The following is a 14,706-nucleotide window of genomic DNA, read 5'->3' as shown; positions in this document are numbered from 1 at the left end:
GAGTAAATCGGATAATTCTAAGTTCTAAAAAGTGTGCCTACAAAATTTGTACACATACACACACACATACACAAAAAAAACAGACGTCACCTCAGTTTGTCGAGCTGAGTCGATCGGTATATAACACTATGGGTCTCCGGGCCTTCTATCAAGTTTTTTTAGCAATCATATAGCCTTTCGGTACAACTTTGTTGTACGAGAAAGGAAAAAATGCATATGTTACAAATATGCGATCGTGCGGTAGTACAATGATTAGCGATAGTAAATACAATGATTAGCGCTCAGTTCACAGCTTCATTTCAGAGCGAACAGACGTGTTTTCTCTCTATTATCATAAATTCTATTGTTCTGTATAATCGGCTTGCTTCCTCCATTTTGAAGTGGTTACCCTGCGTCATTTTAACGGTTTTGCCTACCTGGTGGCGGATATTCCGGTTAGGTTTTTGTTGTTAACGTGAACTTTCCACACCTGTCGTCGCGAGTGATTATTTTTCGGCTAGTGCGCGAACCTCCAACTCACCTCTCTGGTCGATTTTTGTAGTTCGGTCCACCGACAATGTCGGCACTGGACCGTTTTCCACCTTTCGATGATACCGGTGGGGGAACTTCTGTTCGCCCCATATTGAACACCCTTAATGGATCCTATGCCGGCCGTACTATTCCTACGTGGCTCGACCCGAACAACGATCATGGTCAACTTACAATTTTGAAGATGGAAGGCGTGGGTGGCCCATTACCGAACAGGCCATGTCTTCTTCGCACTTCCGTAGAAAAGTGGATAGGAGGTAAAATCGTCGGTGGTTTTCCGGAAGGACGAGGTATCTCGTACGCTCTTAAGATACGGAACCCAAAACATGTTGAGAAACTTCTGACAATGAAAGTGTTGGCTGACGGAACAAACATCAAAATCAGCAAGCATCCTAACCTCAACAAATCTAAATGTGTTGTCAGCTGTTTCGAAGCGAAAGATACGAGTGATCAGGAACTAAAGGAAAATCTTGCTCCGCAAGGTGTTACTGATTTCCGCAGAATCAAACGTAGGATCGGACACGAACAGTATGAGAACACTGCATCCATCATTCTCACTTTCGATGGCACTGTTATACCAGATCACGTTGATTTCGGTTGGCTGCGTTGCAAGACAAGGCCTTATTATCCGGCTCCAATGCAATGCTTTTGCTGTTGGAGTTTCGGACATACCAGAACACGATGTAAGCAACCACAATCAACATGCGGTAATTGCTCTCAGGATCACCCCTTCGACGAAACAAACAAATGCGACAACGAACCATTCTGCAAACGCTGCAATATGCATAACCACAGTCTCTCGAGCAGGAAATGCCCAACGTACGTCGAGGAAAACACAATACAACGAATCAGAATTGACATGGGAATATCGTATCATTCAGCGAAAAAAGTGTTCGAGCAATCCAACAGTTCCCGGACTTTTTCAGCAGTAACATCGGCTGGTAAGGATGAAACCATTGCGAACCTAAGTAAAAAAGTTGACCAACTTTTGCTAGAGATGACAAATAAGGACAAGCGCATAGCGTCCCTTGAGGCAACCCTAAACAACAAAGGGAAAGAAAGTTCTCGACTCGACCTAGTACGGCAACATGGTACTATCGAAGATTTGATTACCGAAGTAGTGAAACTAAAATCTGATTTAGCAATGAAAGATCGAGAAAATTACCTCCTCCGAGAGTTATACGGGAAAAAAGTGCCACAACCAGAAGAACCTATCTCACCGAAATCAACTAACTCTATTTTTTCTCAACAATCTACCCCATCACCTGAATATGAGCCAATAATGCAGAACAACGAAGAACAAACACGCAGCTGGGTGCAAAGAGCTCAGCCTAACGTATCAACCAAGGAAAAAAAGCAGAGAATCAAGAACAAGAAGCCGTCATCCTCCGTTGAAAGCGATTGCAGTACGCTTATCCCCAGCCTGGCTTTAAAAGATAAAACACCAAAGAGAACACACTTGCCAACAGATTCAGACGATTCAACCGGTCGCTCAAAAAGCAAGATAACCGCTAACAACAGCATAAACATATCTGTCATCTCCTCAGGAGAAGAAGGTGCTGATATGGAAAGTTGAAGGAAGAATACCTACATGCATATAAGCAATCATCCTCTATGAACACTGCTTCTATAATTTATCATTTGTTAATGATTATAATTTTCGATTCAAAAATTAGCTTTACAGAGTCTACCAGTCTAGAGGATACGATTGCTATCAACACAACTCACGACATTTCTACTAGCACGCTCACGAGTGACGGGTTTATTAAGCACACCCACTCCAGTACACATCACCGCCCAAATAATACTGAAATTCCTAGTGCATCAATAGACAAAAAATATAAACTAAGACGATCAGCTCGCATTAAAGCAAAGAAAGACCTAACACCACTGGCATCGGAAAAAGCATCAACGAACAGTTCTACACTGTTGCCAGCAGCGGCATGTGGTGCCACCATATATGACGCCATTAATCTACTTCGACATGGAACCAGTCCCCCACAGCCTAGTTGTTCATTATTAACGCCCCCCTTTCAAATTTCAGCTGACCGACCACCTTCAGCGACATCAGCAACTCCTATCATACAGCAGCTCGCATCTCAAGCACTTCCACGTGAAAATACTACTACAGGTACCCGGTTTGCCATCCAGTGGAACATCAATGGCTTCAATAATAATTTAGCAGACATCGAACTACTCTGCCAGACCAACCCACCTATTGCTCTAGTATTACAGGAGGTCCACCGTACGAGCCACGAAAGAATGGACCGTTCACTATCCGGCAGATATCGCTGGACTTATAAATGCGGTCAAAACATATACCATTCAGTAGCTATTGGAATTCTAGCTCATCTACCATTCACAATAATCCAACTAGACACCGACCTTCCGATAATCGCAGTTCGACTCGAAACTCCGTTTCCAATTTCCATTGTAAGTATGTACTTACGATGTGGTAAAATAGCAAACCTGAAGGAACAATTCACTGAAATCCTGGAGCAAATTCCTGAGCCAAACTTATCCTTGGTGACTGTAACGGTCACCACCCGATCTGGGGTAGTATATCACCTAATTTCCGAGGTACAACCATGGTAGAAATAGCTGAAACCACAAACTCCATCATTCTCAACGATGGTTCCAATACGTTCAACAGAGGCGAAATAGAGTCTGCTGTAGACATCTCCATGGTAAGTGCAGCTGTAGCAAATCGTTTCCTATGGAATGTTAGTGATGATCCCATGGGCAGTGATCATCTCCCAATAACGATCTATCTCAATGATCAACCACCTACAACCTCTCGGCGTCCACGTTGGATTTATGACCAGGCGGACTGGGAAACCTTCCAAACACGAATTGATGCTTCCATCGACGTATTAGAGCCAGTCACTATTTCCCACTTGGTAGATACTGTGTTCGAAGTAGCTTTAGAAACTATCCCAAGAACAAGTTCTAAGCCGGGCCGCAAAGCACTTCACTGGTGGTCCCCTGAAATAAAGAAGATTGTGAAAGCAAGAAGGAAAGCGCTCCGGTCTGTTAAACGACTCCCAGACGACCATCCTGAGAAAGAAGAAGCTCTTGTCGTCTACAGAAAAATAAGAAATGATTGCAGGCAGGCTATTCGAGATGCAAAGCAACAGAGCTGGTCAAAATTCCTTGACAGCATAAATGATCAACAATCCTCTGCTGAGCTATGGAAAAAGGTAAACACATTAAATGGGAAACGAAGATTTGCTGGCTTGGCTATACACCATCAAGGGGTCACTTCACGTGATCCAACTACTGTTGCTAACATTCTTGCGGATCACTTTGCTGACATATCCGCCATCCATCAATACGACGATGCATTCATACGAGCCAATAACGTAACATTGAACTCAATAAGCAGCTTTCAGGTCCCTCCGGATACTCAACATGAGATCAATCTTCCCTTCTCACTGTTGGAACTCAACATTGCACTTCAAAATGGCAAAGGTAAATCCGTCGGTATTGATGACATCGGATACCCGATGCTAAGGCAACTCTCAATTAAAGGCAGACTCTCCTCCTACGCCTGCTTAATAAAGAATGGTCCAATCACACTTTACCTGCCGACTGGAAACACAGCTTAGTGATTCCCATCCCAAAACTAAATGCTCCAATGAACCAGAAAACTTTCGACCTATATCACTCACAAGCTGTATTTCAAAAGTCCTAGAAAGGATGGTTAATCGCAGATTGATACGCTACCTCGAAGATGGAGAATATCTGGATCATCGCCAACACGCCTTCAGGCCTTGTCACGGAACAGATACCTACTTTGCCACGCTAGGACAAGTTTTAGACGATGCTTTGGCCGCGGGTAATCATATCGAAATAGCAACACTTGATCTTTCCAAGGCCTATAATCGCGCTTGGACGCCTGCTGTTCTTGAACAATTATCATCATGGGGCCTCTCCGGCAATTTATTACATTTCCTCAAAAACTTTCTGACTGGTCGAACATTTCAAGTGCTCATCGGCGATCACAAATCAAAAGTAAATGAAGAACAGACAGGAGTCCCGCAAGGATCAGTTATTGCGGTGACATTGTTTTTAGTTGCAATGAACGGAGTATTCCGATCCCTGCCGAAAGATATTTATATATTCGTTTACGCAGACGATATTGTGCTCATAGCTGTTGGAAAGCATCCGGTGGCAATTAGACGAAAACTACAGGCAGCAGTTAATGCTGTTAAGAAGTGGGCAGATTCAGTCGGCTTTAAATTATCTGCCGAAAAAAGCGCCAGGTCTCATATATGTTCCAATAATCACCGTCCTCCAAAAAAAGCCGTTACGGTTCACGGTATTCCCATACCTTTCAAAAAATCACTACGAATCCTCGGGGTACGAGCAGATCGCCAACTTTCTTTTAACCCTCACTGCGATGACGTGAGACAGGAGTGCCGTACAAGGCTGAATTTGTTAAAAGTCCTTTCCGGAAAACATTCTACAAACAACCGCAATACGCTCTTAAAAGTTTCCCGGGCAATAATCGAGAGCAAACTCTTATACGGTTCCGAACTAACGTGTAAGTCTTCTGACAATATTAGTGTTAAACTTGCCCCTGTATATAACAAGGCCATAAGAATCGCATCTGGACTTCTACCCTCAACTCCAGCAGAAGCAGCATGTGTTGAAGCGGGTGCCATGCCCTTCTATTACGTACTAGTAACATCAATTGGAAGAAAAGCCGTAAGTTTCCTCGAGAAAACTCGAAAATGCCATACAGAAGTCTATATCCTCAGAGAGGCTAACAGACTTCTAAGAACGGTAGCCAATACATTACTCCCCCCAGTAGCCGAGATTCATTGGGCAGGAGCAAGAAGTTGGCGTTCTCCTCAGCCTAAATTAGACCTCTCAATCAAGAACAATTTCAAAGCAGGTGAAAACACTACAGTACTCCGATCCACTTTTGCGCGTCTTCTTGCAACGAAATACCAAAACCACACTCAACGTTATTCAGATGGTTCTAAACTTCATGACTTAGTTGGCATTGGCGTATCAGGCTCAAACCTCAACATATCACACCGTCTCAATAGCATATGCTCAGTATTCTCGGCAGAGGCCGCTGCATTGTTCCTAGCAGCATCCGAACATTCCGAAGATCCAATTGTAATATTCACTGATTCTGCCAGCGTAATACTTGCACTCAATTCGTCATCATCTCGCCACCCATGGATCCAAGCGACCCAATCGATACTCGACTCCAACAATAACATCACCTTCGTCTGGATACCGGGACACTGTAATATCTCGGGCAACGAACACGCTGACCAACTTGCATCTGTAGGAAGATCAAACAGAAATGTCTTAACAAACGAAGTTCCGGGAACTGATGCTAAAAAATGGATTACCCATACCGTACGTCTGGCGTGGTCACAGGCTTGGTACAATAAAAGACAGCCATTCATACGAAAAATCAAAGGAGAAACCTGCAAATGGGTTGACACGCCCATATCTAGGGAGCAGAAAATTCTATCAAGACTCCGCACCGGCCATACGAGATTATCGCATAACATGTCTGGGGATGGCGAATTCAAGAGAACATGCGAAAACTGCGGTATTCACAACTCTGTTGAACATTTTATATGCGAATGTCCAATATTTGACTACTTGCGAAAGCTCTACAACATTGGCTCCATAAGAGACGCCCTGAAGAACGATACCACCAGTGAGACCACCACACTATGTTTCCTGAAGGACGCAAATCTATTCAACGATATTTAAGAAACTGTGCTACCTGAAAGAACGCTGTATTACTTTTGTATAAATTGTATTATATATAATAATTGTAATATATCCAGGAGGCGTATTGTGCCTCCCTTATGTATTTATAAGAGGTGAACCAGTCTCCGGCTGAAAACCTCTTAAATAAAGCTATAATAATAATAATGATTAGCGCAACGGCGCGTTTTGAAAAATATATATGGATTAAAATTCGATATGTTTCCAACTTTCCTGATTCCCACGTAGTGTTTTTTCACCAATGTAATATTAAAGTTCAATAATACTACATAGTTGTATGTCATACATTGATTTTGCATCCCTTTGTGTAATAATTGTACAAGTACATTTGTGAAAATGAAACCAACAATTAACATAAATATAAATGAAAAAAAAAGCCGCATAATATGGAAATAAGGAGGTGTATGAAAACGAACGTTAAGTTCAAATCACCCATATGCCCAAACTACACCATCATTCCACCCAAACCAACCAAACCACCCAGACCAAAAAGCAGTTAGCCTTAATGACACGCCTCTTCTTTCCTTCCAAAGCATGAAACAAAATGGCAGCAAACGTAACGAGCGCACGAGAAAGCATGTACGTAGGTATGCGATTTTTATTTCCAACGACGAAACTTTTACAGCTGTGTTGAGGCGAGCGGCTGAAGTCATCGGCTTCGGGTCTCTAGCGCGTGTGTGTTCGTCCATTAGTTTTCGTGTTCCACATTTGAAGCTTTGGAAAACTTTGCCTGAGAGGTTAGCATCATCAATAAAGCACGAAAGAAGCAACACAAACATTCATGCTGTCAGTTATATACACGGTGCGAAATTTATTCACCGCATGCAGAAATGCTACACCCTTGATTTGTTTTACTCAATATTGTGCGGTTACTTGCTAAGTTTTTTTAAACTTTATTAAGTGTTATTTTAATCTCCAGATTATGTTCAACACCGTACTTGCTAAATGGACACGGTCGGTTAAAGTAGCTGTTCCTTAAATAGTTCGTTAAAGTAGTCGCTAGATTATTCGCTGTTGGTTTGAGCGAGACAGAGTATATGTCAAAAAAAAATTAACCAGCAATCTGCGGTGTATTGTTCGAAATGAACGTTTATCAGCAATGGACTTTCTGCTGTACTATAGATCTCGCATAATTTATCAAAAGGACCTAAGTAACATTTTTTTCATGAATTAATTTGAGTACTGCAATCAACAGAACAACATGAAAGCTATTGCGATTCTTTTCTAAAATTAGCATACAGTCGCGATTCGCTGGTTGGGCCACGACCTCGGCCCAACTAACGAATTCGGTTTTATAGTTGGGTCAACTGACAGCCATTTGAACACGTGTATTTCGACTTGAACATCACAAATGATGTCCAGTGACGCCCAATCCCGTTTTCCGTGTTCACATTGAATTTTGACGTACGGTTGCTTTTTAGTTGGGCCATTGCCCAACCAGCGTAGGCCCAACTAAAAAGTGACCCAAGTATTAAGATCCCAACCAGCGAATCCCGACTGTACTGGCTCACCAGTTACGCGCCGGGTCCCATGCGCCGAGTTGTGCGCCATGCAAAAAGTAAATAAACCAATGTCAAATCGATGTGAGCTTTCGGTAAGCTTTTCCACATTCGCTTGTAAAGTATGTAGCATATTGTCGTCCCTTTACGAAAAGATATTTTTAAGTGAAATTGTTCGAGGTTTAGTAGTTTTTTGCTTTTCTTTCGCCTGTGTTGCGTTCGGGATATTGTTTAAGTGGATATTAGTAGTGCAATTATGTTTAATTTGTGATGTAATATTCTACACTTAAATTGAGTGAAGTACCATAATATGACACAATACCTTAGCGGCGCACAACTAAGCGAGGCAGAGGTGAATGAGTAAAATGCTATAATATCTCGAGAATCACAATATTGATTGCAGTATTCAAATTAATTCATGAAAAAAATGTTACTTACGTCCTTTTGAAAAGTTAAGCGAGAATTCATGAAAAAATTTACTTAGGTCCTTTTGAAAAGTTATGCGGGAAATGTAATAAAATGCGTAAAGCCAAAATAGAACTTTTTGGGAACTTGCAAGTGTTCTGATTGTTTAAGTTGACTTTGTAAATTTATTGGTCAATATTTAAGAAGTGCAGTTAAAAAAAAGTGCATACTTAGTTTATTCAAATTTGATTCAGACTATCTTTTGAAAAGGGTCAAACTTGTTTTTACTGATTTTTTCAAATGGATATAATCGAAAACGACCCTTCCTACAAAAAAGTGTTGTATGGGTGACTATCGCAAAATCAGTCAAACTTTCTAATAAAACTTTTTGAAAAACTCAAAATTGAACCCTACACGAAAAAAATCGATTTAAAAATTAAAAGTCGATTTGCAAAAAACGCCCTTTTCGATTTGGACGAAATTTTGTCTCAAGATAGGTGATTATGTTCCTACCAACCGTCCATACATCGCAAGCTGGGCACTTTGAAGGAAAAAATTTTTCTAACAAAAACTTTTTCTTGACGGAATTGATTTTTTCAGTGTCTTTAAGGGTGGATTTAACATATGTATACATAATATACTCATATTAAGTATTCCGGTACAGTCAGGCAGAGTACAATGTTTTGGTCGTAACTGGTCGCAACTAAAGAAGCTAATAATGTAATATAATATTTTTTGAAGATATAAACCCCTTCTTAATATTACTCTTAATTTAAAAACAAACTATATTTAGTGACTAAATTAGACAATGTATCATAAAATAGATTTGCTTGGGGTTCTATAACGATGGCTTTCATTGGTTTAATTTCAGATGAAAATACACTGAAAATAATTCCGACAAGAAAAGTTTTTGTTAGAAAAACTTTTTTCCTTAAGAGTGCCCAGCTTGCGATGTATGGACGGTTGGTAGGGAACATAATCACCTATCTTGAGACAAAATTTCATTTAAATAAAAAGGGCGTTTTTCGCAAATCGACTTTAAAATTTTTAAACTGATTTTTTTCAGTGTAGGGCTCAATTTGGATTGTTTCCGATATTTTCACTAGAAAGTTTGACTGATTTTGCGATGGTCACCCATACAACACTTTTTTGTGGGATGCGCCGTTTTTCTATTATATCCATTTGAAAATATTAGCAAAAAATTTCAGCTCTTTTCAAAGGATAGTCTAGATTAAATTTGGAAAAACATTTTGTTTTCATTTCGGATCATCTGGTGATTTTTCATTTCTCATTTTTCATTTCTTACTTCTTACTTTTCACTCCTCACTTCGCACTTCTCACGTCTCACTTTTCACTTCTCACTGCTCACATCGGCCCATAGGGGAAAGAAATGGCAGAAATAACGCTTAACTTTTAAAAAGAACATATGTCACCTTTTATTCATGAATTAATTTGTGTACTGCAATCAAAAGCTATCATATTGGTCTGTTGATCGCAATATTAAAATTCATTCATGAAAATATGTTTCTTAGGTCATTTTGAAAAAATAAACGGGAATTTTCAGTGTATACATGAAATCTTAAAATAGGTACTTTTTAACTCATTAATGGGTTTCTATGTTTCTTTGTGAAGTTTTTTCTTCCGTGTAAGCTGTGTATTCTATGCTGTCAGTGTGCCGGTTTCGAATAAATTGTGTCTTGGGAGTCAACATAACCTAGAAAATCGATAGCTTATTTGTTACGAAATAATGATGTCTCATAACTCTTTGAATATTTACTATTTTTGAGAAGTGCCATCATTATGAAACTCAATAGTGAACAAGAAGAAAACATTCCCCATCGAATGCAACTTGTTGTAGCAAAATCGATTCAGGTTTAGTACTAGAAAAATTGGCTAATGTTTCAATGTGCACACACATACGCACACACACACACACGGACACACACACGGACAGACAGACATTTGCTCAGTTTGTCGAGCTGAATCGAATGGTATATAATACTATGGGTCTACAAGCGCTCTATAAAAAGTACGTTTTGGGAGTGAAATGAAAGCCTTTCTGGTACAACTTTGTTGTACGAGAAAGGCAAAAACGACTTTTTACGTATAAAAGTTTCAACGTGTTAATCTCGTGCTAAACGAATGTAAAAAATGGTAACATGGCTTAGAAACCTCGCAGATCATAATACTGGAAATGCTGAATGGACAAAGGCTGTTATTATTAATATTCCCCGAAATGGTACATTCCGCCAAAAGTCATTTGGCGAAAAGGTACAAACCGCCAAATGTTATTCCGCGAAATGTTCAACCGCAAAAAGGAATTCCACGAAATAGTTTTCGGTGAAATGTTATACAATCTAGCTATCTACCTATTAGTGCTACATTAGACTTTTCTTATATATTTCTCAACCCTTTTGAACGAACGAGAAATGCACCATCACCGCTTCTTCTTCTTATTGGCATTACATCCTCACACTGGGACAGAGCCGCCTCGCAGCTTAGTGTTCATTAAGCACTTCCACAGTTATTAACTGCGAGGTTTCTAAGCCAGGTTACCATTTTTGCATTCGTATATCATGAGGCTAGCACGATGATACTTTTATACCCAGGGAAGTCGGGACAATTTCCAATCCGAAAATTGCCTAGAACGGCACCGGGAATCGAACCCAGCCCCCTTCAGCATGGTCTTGCTTTGTAGCCGCGCGTCTTACCGCACGGCTAAGGAGGGCCCCTCACCGCTAGGTGGACCATCACCGCTAGGTGGATTAATTTCGTTATTTTTTTATCAAATAGGTCATTCATTCATTCATCTACAACCTATAAGGTACCCGCAGGAGTCTCACAGAAGGAGAGATTTTCTTTTTGCCTTTGGGGCCGTCCAGAAACCACGTGGTCATATATGTGGGGAGGGGGATGGTGTTGGAAAATGACCACGATAAGCCACATGGGGGGAGGGGGGGTGCTGCTTTTGAACCACGTGGTTTTTTTACACGAAAAATTTTTGATGAATAACAATAGCGGTGTAAAAATTACAAATCATAAAAATTTAATGATTTAATCATTAAATGCAAAGCGCATCTTAGGGCCGATGCCCACGTAGCGCCTTTTCAATTCAGCGTTAAAAAGACGTAGGTGTGCATCGAGAAAAACCGGTAGCAGCGTCGGTCGCAACGTCGATGCATATCTGCGTTATTTTACCATCTTAGTCTTAGATCTTATTTCCATAAGAAAAATAAACGAAAAACCAGGTTGCGATTCAGTCTCAATTTCCACAAAAAATAGTTTGAAAAGGAAAAATGAAAAAAATTTAAAAAAAATCCGCCGCCGATAGTTTTTGGCATCACGCCGCCGACACTTTTGCATCAGCAGAGTGCAGCTACAATTTTGAAAAATGTTCATGTTTTTACAATAATCCAAGAAAAAACTTCGAAAGAATTGCTTGTGGATATTCAAAAAAAATCCAGTAAAGAAATTCCCTGTAAAAACTTTGACATTACTTTATACAATCCTGATAAAGTGATTCTCTCTGAAAATTTTGCTTGGAAATTTTGCTACAAATTGTTAATGAAAAAAAAAACATCTCCAGTGTAAATTCCGAAAATTTTCCTTAAAACTCCGAAAAAATTTCGATGTGATTTCTGTCTGTAAATTCAAAGCAAACTCGTGGAAAATACATACAATTTTCGGTGGAAAAAATTGTTCATATTTTCATATTTTTTTTTTACATTCTACTGAATTTCTTCGACCATTTCTTCCGAATCTTCTCCAGAAATTCTTCTTCATTTCCAAAAATAGTTTTTCAAACATTTTAAGGAGTACACTTCAAAATGTTCAGTCTCCAGTTAGCCTTGCGAGGAAAGGCGTAGGATTGCCAAACCGGAGATGGCGAGTTCGTTTCTCGTTCCTGTCTAGGATGTTTTCGGGTGGGAAACATTCTCGACACCCTAGGTATAGTGTATCCATCGTACTTGCTACTCAAGATATATAATCCTGCAATGGCTGGCATATTAAAGCATTCAATTTATAACTTAGGAAGTGCTAATAGAATATATTAAGTTGAAAATTAGACCAACTTCCAGTTGGAATGTGGAGCCATAGAAAAAGAAGAAGACTTCTAAATTTTTCAAGAAAAAATCTTCTGAATTTCCAAGAGATATTAAACAGCCAATGCCACATGAAACACTTTGATGTTTCCGTTGATTTTTTGTTTTTGGATTTTTTTTTCAAATTTGGAATTTTGAAATGAAAATTTTCCGGAATACTTTTTTACGCTCTTTGTGAATTCTATTACATTTTTTTAAAATTTTCCAAGTATTTTTTTATTCGAGGCATCATTTATAACTTCCACGGAAGAAGTCTATGCATTATCTTCAAGAAATTCTTTGGATTTTCAAAGAATAAATCTTTAGAATTCTCAAGGTTTATGTTTTTTTTAATTTGCACCATAAATTCTTCCAAAATTTCATCGGGAATTCATTCTTCTTCGTGAAGTCATTTTGATTTCTATGTAGGTATAGCTAAACATTGATTTAAATCTTCACCATGCAAAGATGCACAGGAAATGATTCAGAAATTTTCCCAGAAAATGACCTAACTCATCAGAAAATCTTTAAAATTTTGATTTAGTTTCTCAAGGAATTCCTACTGGAAATGCTTCAAAAGTACAACTTTTACAAGTACAACAAAAGTACGATTTTTTCATTATTCCTACTTGTAAAAACATCGGAATTTCTTCGGGAAACTCATTATTGGTGTTTCAGATGAACTTTATTTGATTTTCTACTGGCAAATCTTAGGATTTTCCATCGGAAATATTTTGGCATATTCCGAATGATTTCTTTTTTGGAAATTAAAAAAAAACTACTGAAAATTTCTAAGAGTTTCTTTTGAAAAATAAGAAAAATTCCATCGGAAATTTAGAAGAATTTCCTTTGAAGATTCATTAAAGTTGCCCAGGATTTTGAAAAAAAAAATCTTTAGAGATTCTGTAAAAAAAGTAAGCAGGATTTTTTTTCTAATTCATACTGGAAATTCTTCGGAATTTGTTGCAGAGATTGCTTCTGTCAGGGCCTTTGCAGTCCCATTGCTGGTGCCCCGGTTCCAGGCACTTGAAGCAAACTTCGGATTGCTCGTATATGCCCACAGTGCATACCGACCATCCCACCTTGACGCTCCCTAACTTGACTACCTTGGAGGTGTCCGCTGCAGATAGCCGAACCAATGCTACCTGCGTCCCTGCCGGACCTTTCCGTAGCCGAACGGCTGCGGTGGGCGTCTCCCGCAGTGCCGTGACGAGCTCTTCGACTTCGGTGATCTCGTCCAGGTCTTTAACCCTTAGGTGCCCTCACCTTGACCGTCTCGCCTAGGACTTCCTCCGCCAACTTCCTCCCCCGGTTTTGGAGGTACCTGGCCAGGGTTCAGCTTCCCAGCCCCACTACCCTTGTTCGGTAGTAGTTCGGTAGTAACCCTCCGCGTTTTGGAGCGGCCCCCAAGGAGCTCATCCCCTGGAGACTGTCTCCCCCGTTTTTGTGTCTGCTCCGTTGGAGCAGTCACCCCCGACGTACCCGCAAATACTTGAGCCTCAGTCTGGGTAGACTTTGGTACCACCGTCTTCGCTGCCACGCCTTCGGCCGATTCGACCTTGCCCGAGTCCGCGAATCCTTGGGCCTCAGTCTGGGTAGACCTCGACTCCACGGATTTCACGGGTTTACACTTGGCCGTCCCGATCGCCCTCTCCAGCTTGGCGTCCAGCATCGACTTTCGAAGTTTCTGCAAGCTCCTCTTGAGGTCCTTACTGATATTATGCTTCGATGACGCAAAGTCGACGATGGCGTCCAACTGTTCCGTCGCCACCTCGAAGACCGAAAGCACATCGCGTTTGCAGTTCATTGCCTCCACAAGCCATGGGCCGTCAATAACCCCTACCGGCGTTTTTTTAGCCGAGATGAAGGTTGAGCGACCCACGCTGGCGCTGCGCACTGAGCTGCCGACTATTGCCTCTAGCCTCCTAGGCGGAGACCTGAACAACCCACCTCTTGCGAAGGGGTTGTCGCCTACCTACCTACCTTTTTTTTTCTTCCTAAACAATGGAGGGGGAATCTGCTCAACAGACATCCTGGGTTGACCAGGAAGTGCGGGGTTAGGGATCACCGAGGGAGGCAGGACTACATCCCCGACCCGCTAAACCGTTTCCATTGCCGCCAAGCCCATAGTCCCTTCGGTACAACCAGAAAGTAATGCTTCAAAGGGAGGCCAGTGCACAACGCACCCTCGAGGTTAGCTGCGTGTCCTTGCAGCACCGAACATCGTAACTCGCTTTTTTAGAAGAACACCATGGTATCGTGCCAGCGCGTTGCCGGCTTTCCAGGTGGCCTTACCACGCCCTATGTCCTCGGAAGGTGGGAAGGGTCGACTTCGCGCCTGCTTCCCTCTGCACGACTGGTATCAAGAATGATGATGCCGCGTGCACCCCAAATTGACCTTTCTGCGATAGGGCCTATTCGCCAGCACA

At 40.9% G+C, this 14,706-nt stretch overlaps 1 protein-coding gene across 1 annotated transcript; it reads left to right on the top strand.

The window, feature by feature from the left end:
- Window positions 1–378: 378 nt before the first annotated feature.
- LOC134214535 (uncharacterized) lies at window positions 379–2,913 on the top strand. The gene has a single exon (XM_062693895.1). It carries the CDS (start codon window positions 557–559, stop codon window positions 2,102–2,104), a length of 1,548 nt encoding a protein of 515 aa, XP_062549879.1. The 5' UTR covers window positions 379–556; the 3' UTR covers window positions 2,105–2,913.
- The last annotated feature ends 11,793 nt before the right edge of the window (window positions 2,914–14,706 follow it).

The sequence above is a fragment of the Armigeres subalbatus genome, chromosome 2 (genome assembly GCF_024139115.2).
Source record: "Armigeres subalbatus isolate Guangzhou_Male chromosome 2, GZ_Asu_2, whole genome shotgun sequence".
In the NCBI taxonomy this organism is placed as follows: domain Eukaryota; kingdom Metazoa; phylum Arthropoda; class Insecta; order Diptera; family Culicidae; genus Armigeres; species Armigeres subalbatus.
The sequence above is the reverse complement of the archived record's forward strand: the minus strand, read 5'-3'. Positions and strand labels throughout refer to the sequence as shown.